Source organism: Callospermophilus lateralis, chromosome 4 (genome assembly GCF_048772815.1).
Source record: "Callospermophilus lateralis isolate mCalLat2 chromosome 4, mCalLat2.hap1, whole genome shotgun sequence".
NCBI lineage: Eukaryota > Metazoa > Chordata > Mammalia > Rodentia > Sciuridae > Callospermophilus > Callospermophilus lateralis.
Genome location: NC_135308.1, coordinates 13,703,947 through 13,717,820, shown reverse-complemented (window position 1 = coordinate 13,717,820; position 13,874 = coordinate 13,703,947). Strand labels below are relative to the sequence as shown.

At 38.8% G+C, this 13,874-nt stretch overlaps 1 protein-coding gene across 1 annotated transcript in view; it reads left to right on the top strand.

Moving 5' to 3' along the window:
* Positions 1–13,874, top strand: part of Piwil2 (piwi like RNA-mediated gene silencing 2) — a 54,736-nt gene that overhangs the window by 39,723 nt on the left and 1,139 nt on the right. Inside the window, exon 20 of the mRNA XM_076852300.1 lies at positions 12,836–13,089. Coding sequence (XP_076708415.1) covers positions 12,836–13,089 — 254 coding nt within the window. The remainder of the gene's footprint in view (positions 1–12,835; positions 13,090–13,874) is intronic.

Sequence of the window (13,874 nt, the reverse complement as noted above, 5' to 3'; positions counted from 1 at the left end):
TAAATAAATATTTTTTAAAAAAAAAGACAAAAAGGAGATAAGTGGTTTGCAGAAAACAAAGAATGGGAGCAAGAATGAAGATCGATTGTTAATGGGTACAATATTAATTTGGGAGTAATAAAAATATGGAAAAATTAAAAATTATACCCCATCTGATTCAAATGTATGATATGTCATACATTAATTAGATACCCCCCATGTGTATCTAATTAAAACAAATAAAAAATTCTGGGTTCTCCTTCCATCTATAAATACAGTTAATAAAAAAATATGAAATTAGTGTTAGTGGGCATACAAAGATATATAACTTTGTGAACATATAAAAAATTACTAAATTGTATACTTTAAATTTAAAATGATGAATTTTAAGGTATGTGAATTACATACCAATTTTTGGTGTGTTGTATGTGGGTACTGGGGATTGAACCCAGGGCTGCTCTACCACTGAGCTGTAGCTGCAGCTCTTCTTATTTTATTTTGAGAAAGGACCTCACTTAATTGCCCAGGCTGGCCTTGAACTTAGAATTTCTCCTGCCTCAGAATCCAAAATCACTGGGATTATAGGTGTGTGCCATGACACTCAGAATTGTTTGCCAATTTTTTTTTTTAAGAAGAAATTGTTGTGCATCGTGACAAGCCTATAATTCCAGTGATCTGGGAGGCTGAGACAAGAGAATCGCAAGTTTGAGGCTAGCCTTAGCAACTTAGCAAGACTCTAATCAACTTAGCGAGACCCTGTCTCACAATAAAAAGGGCTAAGGATGTGGCTCAGTGGTTAAGTACCCCTGGGTTCAGTCCCCAGTACAACAACAACAACAACAACAACAACAAGAAATTTCCAGGCATGGTCGTGCAGGTCTATAATTCCAGCAGCTCAGAGGCTGAGGTAGGAGGACTGCAAGATCAAGGCCAGCTTCAGCATCTTAGTGAGACCCTTTCTCAAAAAACAAACAAACAAAAAAAACTTTGTGGTAAAGCATCCCTGAGTTCAATTTCCAGTAACAAAAAACAAAACAAAGAAGAAGAAAAGAAAGAAAGAAAAATTAAGATTTCCCCACATAAAATCTGGAAGATTTTTTTTTTAAATTTTTATTTTTTGTTGTCAGTGGGCCTTTATTTATTTTTATGTGGTACTGAGGATCAAACCCAGTGCCTCACACATGCTTGGCAAGCACTCTACCACTGAGCTACAACCCCAGTCCCTGGAAGAAATTTTTATTATCAGACTTGTCCTCCAAGAAATACTAAAGAGAGTCCTTTAATGAAATGACTCTGTAATGAAATGACACTAGACAGTAACTTGGATCCATATGAAGAAATAAGTGCTACCGGAAGAGGTGACCGCATAGGTAAATTTAAAAGAAAGCCAAAAAAGTATTTTTGTTAGTAACTTTTCTTCTAAGAGAAAACTGAATAAAGCAATAACTATAAATCTGGTAGAATGTGCACATAATGCATAATGATGTAATTTGTACAACAGTAAAGACAAAAGATGTGGAAATTACTGAAATTAATTTTGTTAATTATCAAGTGAACAAGGTATTTATTTGTTTGTTTATTTTTGGTACTAGGGATTGAAACCAGAGATGTTTAACCACTGAGCCCCATCCCCAGCCCTTTTTAACATTTTATTTAGAGACAGGGTCTCCCTAAATTGCTTAGGGCCTTGCCAAGTTGCTGAGACTGGCTTTGAACTTGGTGATCCTCCTGCCTCCCAAGTCGCTGCGATTACAGGTATGTGCCACTGTACTCGGTATGAATGAGATGTTTAACCTTATGTTAAAATTTTAATCTCCAGGGAAACCATTAAGAAAATAACTCCAAGGGCTGGTGTGGTGGTGCATGCCTGTAATCTTAGCCACTTGAGAGGTTATGGCATGAGGATGGCAAGTTTGAGTCCAGCCCGGGCAACTTAGTAAGGCCCTAAGCAATTTAGTTGAGACCCTCTCTCAAAATAAATTATAAAAATGGCTAGAGATGTGGTTTAATGGTTGAGGGCCCCTGGGTTTAATCCCTAGTTAAAAAAAAAAGAGAGAGAGAGAGAGAAAGAAACTCCAAAAACTATATAAAAGTTCATATAACTAGATTAAAAAAGGGAATTATAATGGTATCTAGAAATGTCTATTTAATACAAAATAAGGCAGTTATGAAAGAGTAGAAGAATGAAAATATATATAGGCACATAGAAAACAAAACAGCAGATATAAATCTCACTTTAATAATTACATTACAAGCCAGGTGCAGTAGCTCATGCCTGTAATCCCAGCAGTTCAGGAGGCTAGGCAGGAGGATTGCAAGTTTAAAGCCAGCCTCAGCAACTTAGCAAGACCCTATCTCTAAATAAATTATAATAACGAGCTGGGAATGTGGCTCAGCAAGTAAGCATCCATCACAAATTTGAACCCATTATACGATTTATAATGAGGCAGGATGATCACAAATTCAATACTTGGTACCAAAAAAAAAAAAAAAAGAAAGACATCACATGTCAGCAGACCCAACACCACTCAAAAGGTAGAGAGTAACAGAACGGAGTAAATGAAAAACGTAGAGGGCTGGGGATTTAGCTCAGTGGTAGAGCACTTGCCTAGCATGCTTGAAGCCCTTGGTTCAATCCCCAGAACTGCAAAACAAAAAAAATTTTAAATGCTTAGGTATGCTACCTGCAGGAGCCACATTTTAATTTCAAAGGTGTAAGGAGGTTGAAAATAAAAGGGCAGTACAAAATATACTATGGAAACAATAACCAAAATAGAGCCCAAGAGGCTACATTAGTAGAACACAACCTCGGCAGGGCTGAGGATGCAAGATATTTTTTAATAAAGTTTTTATTAAAAATGTATTTACAGAAGATGTAAGATTTTTATAAAATAAATTGTATTTTTTATAATAGCAGTGATCAAATCCAAAAATTAAGGAAATAATTTTATTTGCAATACCATAAAAAGAATATCTAGGAAGAAAAGGAAAGAAGTACAAGACAAATACTGAAAACCACAGAAAAATTATTTTAAAGATGTGGTATTTCTGTGTTGCCCAGGATTGCCTCAAACTTATGGGCTCAAGTGATCCTCCTGCTTCAGCATCCCGTGTAGCTGGGACTAGAGATGTGTGCCAGTGATCCTGACTTGCAGAAGTATTGTTGAAAAATATAAATAAAAGGAAAGACATCTCATTTTCATGGATTGGAGCATTTAATATTATTATAAATGCAATACTCCCTGAATTTGAGTCTGTAGGTGAATTAAAAATAGATAAATTGGGCTGGTCGTAATGGTGCATGTCTGTAATCCCAGAGGCTCAGGAGGCTGAGACAGGAGGATCGTGGGTTCAAAGCCAGCCTAAGCAACAGCAGGCACTAAGTAACTCAGTGAGACCCTGTCTCTAAATAAAATACAAAATAGGGCTGGGGATGTGGCTCATTAGTTGAGGGCCCTTGAGCTCAATCCCTGTATCTGCCCCCCAAAATAGATAAATTGGACTTCACCAAAATTAAATACTTTTGCCAGGTACTGTGGCTGGTGCCTATAAACCCACCTACTTGGCAGGCTGAGTCAGGAGGATCCCTTGAGCACAGGAATCCAAGGACTGCCTGGGCAACGTTGTGAGATGCCATATCAAACAAAACAAACCTCCTAATTGAAAACCTTCCAGCTCAGTGTAGAGTATCTAATGTGTGAGGCCCTGCATTCAAACCCCAGCACGGAAGCAGGAAAACAAACTTATGCTTCAAGGGATACTACTGAGAAAGTGAAAAGACGATCCAGGGCTGGGGATATGGCTCAAGCGGTAGCGCGCTCGCCTGGCATGCGTGCGGCCTGGGTTCGATCCTCAGCACCACATACAAACAAAGATGTTGTGTCCGCCGAAAACTAAAAAATAAATATTAAAAAATTCTCTCTCTCTCTCTCTCTTTTAAAAAAAAATTAATGAGGGTCTAGTTCCAGAATATAAAAAGAATTCTTACAGCTCAAGAGAAAGATAACCCAATTTAAATACGAATAAACATTAAAATAGACATTTTCCTAAAGAGCATATGCAACTAGACAGTAAGCACATGAAAAAAAGCTAAATATCCTTAATTATTATGGAAATGGAAAACAAAGTCTGTGACATTCCACATCACACTAAAACCAGGTAAAGACACAAGAAAGAAAACCTCAGATGGGTATTTCTCACAAGCATATGTGCAAAAATCCTTGACAGAATAACAATGTTATTTTAGCAATACAAAAAGAAGTATATACTATGACCATGGTGAGTTGAATAATGCCCCTCCAAATTCATGTTCCCTGGAATCTGTGAATGTGCCCTTATTTGGAAGTAGGGCTTTTGCAAAGATTGGACTGGATAAGAATGGGCCCTACTCTTGGGACTGGTGTTTGTCCAAAAAGAGGGGAATTTGGACACATACCCAGGGAGAATACTTTGTGAAGCTGCAGACCTTTGGAGGAGAAGATGATGTGAAGGAGAAGGCAGAAATTGGAGTGATATAACTACAAGCCAGAAACACCAGGGTTAGGCAGTAACCAGCAGGAGCTATAAGAATCAAGGAAGAATTCTTCCCTAGAGCCTTCAGAGGAAGCATGGCCCCACGCATGTCTTCATTGTGCACTTCTAATATTCAGAACTGTAAGGGAATAATTTTCTGTTGTTTTGAGCCACCCAGTTTGTGGTACTTGGTTACAACAACCACGGGAAACAAATACAATGGCCAAGTGGGTTTTTATTCCATTTCTACAAGGCTGATTCAGAGGGGAACTTCTACCGAAAATAATAACAAAACTGACAGCTAAATCAGACTTAGCTGTGAAAAAGTCGATATTTTCCCTCTAACATAAGGAATAAGACAAAGATGCGCCCCTTTCAGCACTTGTGTTTGGCTTCACGTTGGAAGTCCTAACTATTGCAGTAAGAAAAGGAAATTAAAAGTGTACAGATTAGGAAGGAGGAGAGAAAATGATCTTCATTTGCATGATTATCTGTTGCTGTGGTTTGAATGTGTCCCCCAAGGCTTCGTGTATTGCAGTTTAGTCCCCATTATGAGGTACCTACAGCGTGGAATATCTGAATTGGTGTTTGGAGGCCTGGCCCATGGAAGGGATGAAGATGAGCTAATGTCACAAAGGAGCCCTCTTGAATCAGTCCTGGTAGCTTTGTGAGAAGAAGAGACCGGGAGACACAGTACACTTTCCATCTCTTGCCACACAATGCCCTGTACCATCTTGGCATTCTTCCAGAAAGAATACCACCAGGTGTGGCCCTGCAGCCTTGGAACTCCAGAACTATGAGCCATAGCATGCTTCTTTTCACTTGAAGTCATCCAGTCTGTGGTATTCAGTTATTAGCAATAGAAAATGGACTAATACATTTCTGGAGAAAATCCCAAGTAATTAAAAAGCAATAAAACCAAACCAAACAAACCCTGCTGGAACTAACAAGTGGAAACTGCAAGGTTGTACAAGGTTAATATGTAATAGTCAATTGCTTTGTTAAAGGAAAAAAAGAAGAAGAAAGAAAGCCACTTCTCTCTGTCCCAGCAATGAAGAATTAGAATTTGAAAAACATTTATATTAGCACACTCACAAAAAAATGGAACACTCACATCTACATTTGAAAAACTACTAAATTATGATGAAAAATTGAGAGAGAACTCCATGTTCATTGACAGGAAAACTTGCTATCATTATGATGTCAGTTTCTCCCAATTTTGATCAATAGATTTAGTGCAGTGAATAACCCAGCAGGTTATTTTGTGGACATCAACAAACCCATTCTAAGGTTTTCATGAAGAAACAGGAAATGTGGGACTACTGACACATGACTGAAAAACAAAACTGAGGGCTAATACTACCCAACTTGAAGACTTAACTATAAAGCTATAGCAATCAAAATTGTATGATATATGTATGTGTGTGTGTATTAGACAAACACAATACCTTTATTTATTTATTTTTATGTGGTACTGAGGATTGAACCCAGTGTCTCACACATGCTAGGCAAGTACTTTACCACTAAGCCACAACCTCAGCCCCCGTATGGTATGGTATTGATGAGGGAAAAGACATACAGGTCAAGGGAAATGAATAGCCCAGAAATAGACCCATACAAATAAGTCAAGTGGATCTTTAAGGAAAAAATAGCAATTCAGTGAAAGAACAGCCTTTTCAACAAATGGTGCTGGAATAACTATGGGCAATTCACATGCAAAAAAAAAAAAATAAAAAATCAACATACAGTCTTTAGACCTTCCACAAAAAAAATAAATCAAAATGGAGCAAAAACCTACATTTTACATGCAAAACCAGAAAATTTCTGGAAGATAACAGAAAATCCAGATGACCTTGGATTTGGTGATTACTTTTTAGTCACCAAAAACAGTCTATGAAAGAAAAAAATCGATAAGGTAGATTTAATTAAAACTTTTGACTCTGGGCAGGGTATGGGGGTGCATGCCTGTAATTCCAGCTACTTGGGAGGCTGAGGCAGGAGGATCACAAGTTCAAGGCCAGCCTGGACAACTTAACAAGACCCCTGTCTCAGGATCTAAAAAAAAAAAAAAAAAAAAAAAAGGCTGGAGTGTAGTTCAGTGGGAGTATGCTTCTGAGTTCAATCCCTTGAACCATAAGGGGGTGAAATAAAGGCTCTAGGAAAGATATTATTAAAAGAATGGAAAGATAAGTTGCAGACTGGAAAAAAATATGTGCAGAATACATAATTTGTAAAGGACCAAAATGTACAAAGAACTCTTAAAACTCAAATAAATGAACAACCCTGTTGAAAAATTGACAAAAGACTGTTCAGGCATCTTGTTACAGAATACCAACTGATGGCAAATAAGCATATGAAAAAGTTCCCAACATTTTATGCTCTTAGAGTTTCACACATTAAAACTGATGATGTGTCACTGCACACCTATTAGAAGTTCAAAATACTTGTAACTCCAAATGCTGATGGGATGTAGAACCACAGGTACTCTCACTCATTGCTAATGGGAATGTAAAATGGTGCAGCCACTTTGAAAACAGTTTGATAGTTAATTACAAAACTAAACACATCTGGCCATACTATCCAGTAATCATATTCTTTTTTTTTTTTAAGAGAGAGAGAGAAATATTTATTTCTTAGTTTTCAGCAGACATAACATCTTTGTATGTGGTGCTGAGGATCGAACCCGGGCCGCCCGCTTGAGCCACATCCCCAGCCCCCATATTCTAATATTTTCCCAAATGAATTGAAAATTAATGTCCACACAAAACCTGCACATGAAGCTTGGAAGCAACCAAGATGTCCTTCAGTTGGTGAACAGGTAAATAAAATGGTACATCCAGACAATGAAAGGTATTCAGTTCTAAAAAGAAATAAGCTACCATGCCATGAGAAGACCGAACCACCTTTCAGGGAGCGGTGGCATAAACCTGCAATCTTAGCTATTTGGGAGAACAAAGCCATCTTGGGAAATTTAGTGTAGACTCCTTATCAAAGTTTTAGAAGGGCTGGGAATGTACTTCCATGGTAGAGTGGTTGCCTGGCCTGTGTGAGCTCCTGGGTTCAATCCCCAGAGTGCCTCTCCCTTCCCCTGCCCTCGCCCCCCCCCCAAAAAAAAGAACCACTTTAAATGCATATTACTGAGAGAAAGAAACCAATCTGAAAAGATTGTGTACTGTATGATTCCAACATAGGATATTTTGAAAAAATGTGATTATGGAGACCATAAGAAGATCAGAGATTTGGGAGGTGTATACAGTTAGACATAGGTGAAGCACAGGAGATATTTAGGCTGTGGAAGTATTCTATATGTTAGTATAATGGTGGATACATGACATTATACATTTTCCAAACCCATAGGAAAGTACAACACAGAAGAACCTTGATGTAAACTCTAGACTTGAGTCATTACTAATGTATCAATATTTGTCCATCAGTTGTAATAAACATATCACCTTAATGCAGTATTGATGATAGACAAAATGGAGTTGGAGGAGGCTGGGGTTGTAGCTCAGTGGCAGTGAGCTCGCCTCGCATGTGGGGAGCACTGGGTCTGATCCTCAGCTCCACATAAAAATAAAATAAAGGTATTATATCCATCTACAACTAAATAAAAATTTTTTACAAATGGAGTTGGATATAGAAGGAGGGTACATGGGAAATTGTACTATTACCTCAGTTCTTATTTTATACATTTAAAAACTGCTTTAAAAGTAGCCTCTTACTTTACAGACTGCAGACCCAGAGATATCTTCATATGCACTGAATAACTTTTTTTTTAAAAAATGGGCAATAAAAGTGTTATTGACAATGTGGAGAAACTGGAAACTTCGTATATTGCCATTGAGACTATAAACTGATGCAGCTACTTTTTTTTTATTAGTTGCTCATGACAATTCAAAGATCTTGACATATCATACATTTGAATCAAATGAGATATAATTTCTCATTTTTCCAAGTATACAGGTTGCAGAATCACATTGGTTATACGATGATGCAGCTACTTTGGAAAACAGTTTCGCAGCTATTTAGAAAGTCAAACAGATTTACCATATGACCTAGCATTTCTAGGAACATACCCAAGAGAATGGAAAACAAGTCCAGACACAACCTTGTACTCAGATGTTCACAGCAAAAGCTGGGTGTGGTATGCACACATTGCCCCAGCTACTTGGGAGATTGAGGTAAGAGGATTGTGAGATTGAGGCCAGCCTCAGTAACTTAGCAAGACCCTGTCTCAAAATAACAAAAACAAAAACAACATTAGAACAAATGTTCATAGCAGCCTTGTTCATAGTAGTCAAAGATAGAAACAATCCAAATAAACGTCCATGAATCAACGACAAAAGAAACGGGATGTGTGTCTACTTTTTATTGCAATAAAATACAAAGGAATGAAGGACTGGAACAAGCTGTAGTATGAAAGAACGATAAAAGCATTAAGCTGAGTGAAATTATTTAGACACCAAAGACCACATATTTTATGATTTTATTTGTTCGGTACAGGTCAACCCATACAAAGTTCATTAGTGAAGCCAGTCACTTGGGCACACGCCTGTAATCCCAGTGGCTCTGGAGGCTGAGGCAGGAGGATCATGAGTTCAAATCCAGCCTCAGAAACTTAGGCCCTGAAAAACTCAGCAAGACCCTGTGTCTAAATAAACTATAAAAAAAGGGCTGGGGACATGGCTCAGTGGTTAAGTGCCGCTGGGTTCAAACATTGATACCAAAAAAAAAAAAAAAAAAAAAGTTAACTAGTGGGTTCCAGAAATTGTGGGGAGCATGTTTGGGAAGTGACTGCAAGTGTTATGGATTTCCTTTTGGGGTGATAGGTAAATTCTAAAATTAGTGGTAATGGGCCAAGTGTGGTGGTGCACACCTGTATTCCCAGTGACTTGGGAGGCTGAGGCAGGAGGATCATGAGTTGAAGACCAGTTGCAGCAACCTAGTAAGGCCCTACACAACTTAGTGAGACCCTGTCTCACTGTCATCCCTGGGGATGTAGCTCACTGGTAAAGCACCTCTGGTTTCAATTTCCAGTACCAAATAAATAAAATTAGTGGTGATGGTTTCAAAATTCTGAAAACATCAAAATCTTCTTATACTTTAATGGGGTGAGTTTTATGATATATCAAATTATATTTCAAGAGCTAGGTGTGGTGGTGCACACCTGTAATCCCAGCAGCTAGGGAGGCTGAGACAGGAGGATCACAAGTTCAAAGCCAGCCTCAGCAAAAGTGAGATACTAAGCAACTCAGACCCTGTCTCTAAATAAAATTCAAAATAGGGCTGGAAATATGGCTCAGTGGTTGAGTACCCCTGAGTTCAATCCCCAGTACCAAAAAAAAAAAAAAAAAAAAAAAAATTACATTTCAATAATGCTGTTCAGAATAAAAAGCACTCCTCAACCTTGCAGCCTTATTGTTGTCCTGGTGGAACCCACAAACAGGAAAACAGCTTCCAGTGCTGACTGGGCCCCTGTCATCCCTCCTCTGCTGCTGGTGGCTTTGAAGGAAGCCTCTGTTGCTGGTGGCTTTGAAGGCTTCCTCTAGAGGTGGTTACATTTTGTCCAGCTTTTCCAACTGTCCTGAATTGAGGGTTTCTCAGTTCTTGGTCTACCACCTGAAGCCTTCCAGGCAGTCTTAAGCCAGTTGTGACATTTAGTATCAGATTTAAATTTGTATCTCTAAGTCTAGCAATTCTCAAAATTTTTAGTCTTTATGTTCTTAAATATTACTGGGGGCCTCAAAGAGTTTTCGTTCACATGGGAATATATCTGGAAATAGTTACCATATTAGAAGTTATTTAAAATTATCAATAAACTAGCCAGGCATGGTAGTACATGCCCTATAATCCCTGCTATTCAGGAGACAGGCAGGAGGATGGAAAGTTGAGGCCAGCCTTGGCAACTTAGTGAGACCCTGTCTTGAAAAATAAAAAACAACTGAATGTGGTGGTGCACATTTGTAATCCCAGCAATTTGGGAGGCTTAGGCAGAAAGATTGCAAGGTTGAGGCCAGCCTGGGTGAGTTACACCCTTAGCAACTTAGCAAGATCCTGTCTTTTTTTTTTTTTTTTTTTTTTGAAACTCCAGGGGCATTCAACCACTGAGAAACATCCCCAGCCCTTTTTTAAAGACTATGTCTTAAAATAAAAAATTAAAAGAACTGGGGATGTAGCTCAATGGTAGAGTTCCCCACCAGGTCAGTCCCCAGTACAGTGCATGTGCACACACACAAAAGATGGAGATACACAAGTATTCATGTGTTTATATATGTTAAATATATATTTATGTAGAGTAATATATTATAAATATGTGTATAATTTTAATTTATTCCTCCTAATCCTGATGAGAAGGTAAAATGATTGTTTTCTCCATATTTCAACTGAAGAGATTGAGTCCTCAGGGCATAGCAAAGGGGCAGTGGAATCAAACTCAGTCCCAGATCTCCTGACCCCAAATCCAGTGTCCTGTTTGTTTATCTGTAAAGTGAAGTTTCTTCCAAATAAGTTCCTGAGTCACCTCTTAATACAGCTTATCAGGGGAGTTGGTGAGGTTGAGATGGTTGTGCCCCAGATTGGAAAATGGACTAGAGCTGGGCTTCAGAAGCAGGGGCCTGACGAGAAGGTGCCCCTGAGGGAACAAACTCCAGGTTTTCCTCATTCTCTTCAATCTGCTCAAGACTGAGCACAAGGGAGGCATTTCTGTTGGCGTGGCTTGAGCCATCTGCATGTCCTGTGGTTTATGTGGTGGCTGTCAACTGGGGTGGTTTTGTCCTCCCAGCGGGCAGCCTAGAGACACTTTTGGTCCATGTCATAACTAGGAGAGAATGCTGTTGGCATCAAAGTGGGCAGAGACCCAGCGTGCTGCTGAACCCTGATGCTTCAGAGCACAGCTCTGCCCCCACAACGAAAAATTGTCTGGCCCCAAATTTTGGCAGTGCTGAGGTCAGGCGGGAACTGAAGTTCTGTTACCAAAAGAAGAAATAAGTACCACAAACTGAGGCAGTGATTCCAGTGACTGTGAAGATGGATTACATGTTTGTAAATTTTGGAGTACTTGAGGTTTCTCAGAAAAAGGGGCATTTATAAAATATTTCAACCTCTGAGCTTAAAAAAAGATTATAGGTGATTATTTTTAGGAAAGGTTCTTTGAAATAAAATTTTCATGTAGGATAACCTATAAATAATAGTGCATGCATATGTAATTAATATTTAAACTTAATTCATAATTTAGTTTTTTGAAGGGAATTGTGAACAACAACAAAAAAATTAGTATGAACTCACTCAACCAGAATCAAAACTGAATTAAACCAAGGCCAGGTGTGGTTAGCATACCCCTGTAATCCCAGCTACTTGGGAGATTGAGGCAGGAGAATCCCAAGTTTAAGGCTAGCCTCAGCAACTTGGTAAGAACCTGTCTCAAAAACTAAAGGATAAGAGCTGTAGTTCTGTGGTAAAGCATCCCTGTGTTCATTCTTCAGTACCAAACAACAGTGACAAAACACAAAAACCTGAATTAAACTAAAGCACTCTTAAGGGGACTTCTTAAAATTGAACTAAGCTTTTTTTTTTAATATTTATTTTTTAGTTGTAGTTGGACACAATACCTTTATTTTATTTTATTTTTTTATGTGGTGCTGAGGATCGAACCCAGGGCCTTGCACATTCTAGGTGAGTGCTCTACCACTGAGCCACAACCCCTGAACTATTGAAATTGAACACAACTAGAACATGATTATGTTCCCCAAAAGGGAAAGCAATTATTCTTCAAACTTATTCAAGACAGCAGATAATTTATTTAGTTATAATAAAAACATTTCACATTATGCCAGATTGTAGGATAATATTTAGTTAAAGAACCTTTCATTTCTCCACAACTTTGGGTGTTGCCAGTAGGTCGGAATCTGAGGATGGTGGATCTGTGGCTTGTGTGTTCCTTTGTTAGAACTTTTCTAGCACTTCACCATGTTCTTTGCCTACACAGTTATTAGTGATAAATCCAAGTAGAAGGAAGACTGATTCAGCCCATAATTTTCCTACCGTTCCCTTTAACTTTGTTGTTAAAGTCTGTTTGAAGATAAGCTGTGTACATGTGACTCATAACTTGCCTATTTGGCTTTCATATTTTATAATGCCCATGCAGTTCCAGGTCTGTTTTACTACCCTGAGAAAGTCTAGAAATGATTAGAAGCTTTTTTCCATGCCTGTCAGACATGGTAACTTTGGAGCCAGCTGCCAAAGGGATCCACTGCCAGGTCTCCAGGTTGGGATTTGAATAAGTCTCTCTCACTGTGGTCCTTTGCCCGAGGGCCCCACGAGTTACCTCATTTGGGTGTCATTTCAGGTGAACCACTGTCTACCAGAGAAGATTGTGGTGTACCGTGATGGAGTGTCTGATGGCCAGCTGAAGACGGTTGCCAACTATGAGATTCCTCAGCTGCAGAAGTGTTTTGAGGCTTTTGAGAATTACCAGCCCAAGATGGTGGTGTTTGTAGTTCAGAAGAAAATCAGTACCAATCTGTACCTGGCTGCTACTGAGCACTTTGTGACACCCTCCCCTGGAACTGTGGTAGATCATACAATAACAAGTTGTGAGTGGTAAGTGGGCAAAAAAAAAGACAGTATTGGAGGAAGAATAGGTTGGAGAAGTTACCTGTTTCCTGGGTATTGGGATGTGGAGGATGCCAGAGAGATTGGAATAGAATTCACAGGTTCTCTTTTTCTTTCTTTCTTTTTTCCTTTTTAATTTTTTTTTTTTTTTTAATTTTGGTGCTGAGGATTGAACCTGAGGCACTTTACCACTGAGCTGCATCACCAGCCCTACTTATTTTTTGAGACAGGATCTCACTAAAGTTGCTCACTAAATTGCTGAGGCTGGCCTTGAACTTGCATACTCCTGCCTCAGCCTCCTGAGTTGCTGTGATTACACATGTGCATCACCATGTTCAACCAGATTCTACTGTTGAAAAAAATAAAGCTTTAAGCTAGACATGGTGGCACAGGCCTGTAATTTCAGCAACTAGTGAGTTCTTGTCTCAAAATAAAAAATAAAAAGGTCTGGGGATGAAGTCCGGTGGAGAATGCCCCGGGTTCAATTTCCAGTGTCAGGAGGAAAAAAGAAATAAAAAGAAGAAAAGTTTTAAAAACATTGAAAACCAACAAAGCTTTTACCGGTAAATACAGAATTCTGCCTATGTAGTCTTGTCCTAAGACCCAGAAGGCTAGCCCTTCCACGCACAGGTAAGGGAGCGTCTCCCACCACTGCAGTAGCCCAATGAGTCAGGAGACCTAAATTCTAATACTAATCTGATTCTTGTATGTCCTGGATCCAGTCATTTTCCTTTCTAAGCCTACATGGAGGAGCTAGAGTGATTTCCAAAATC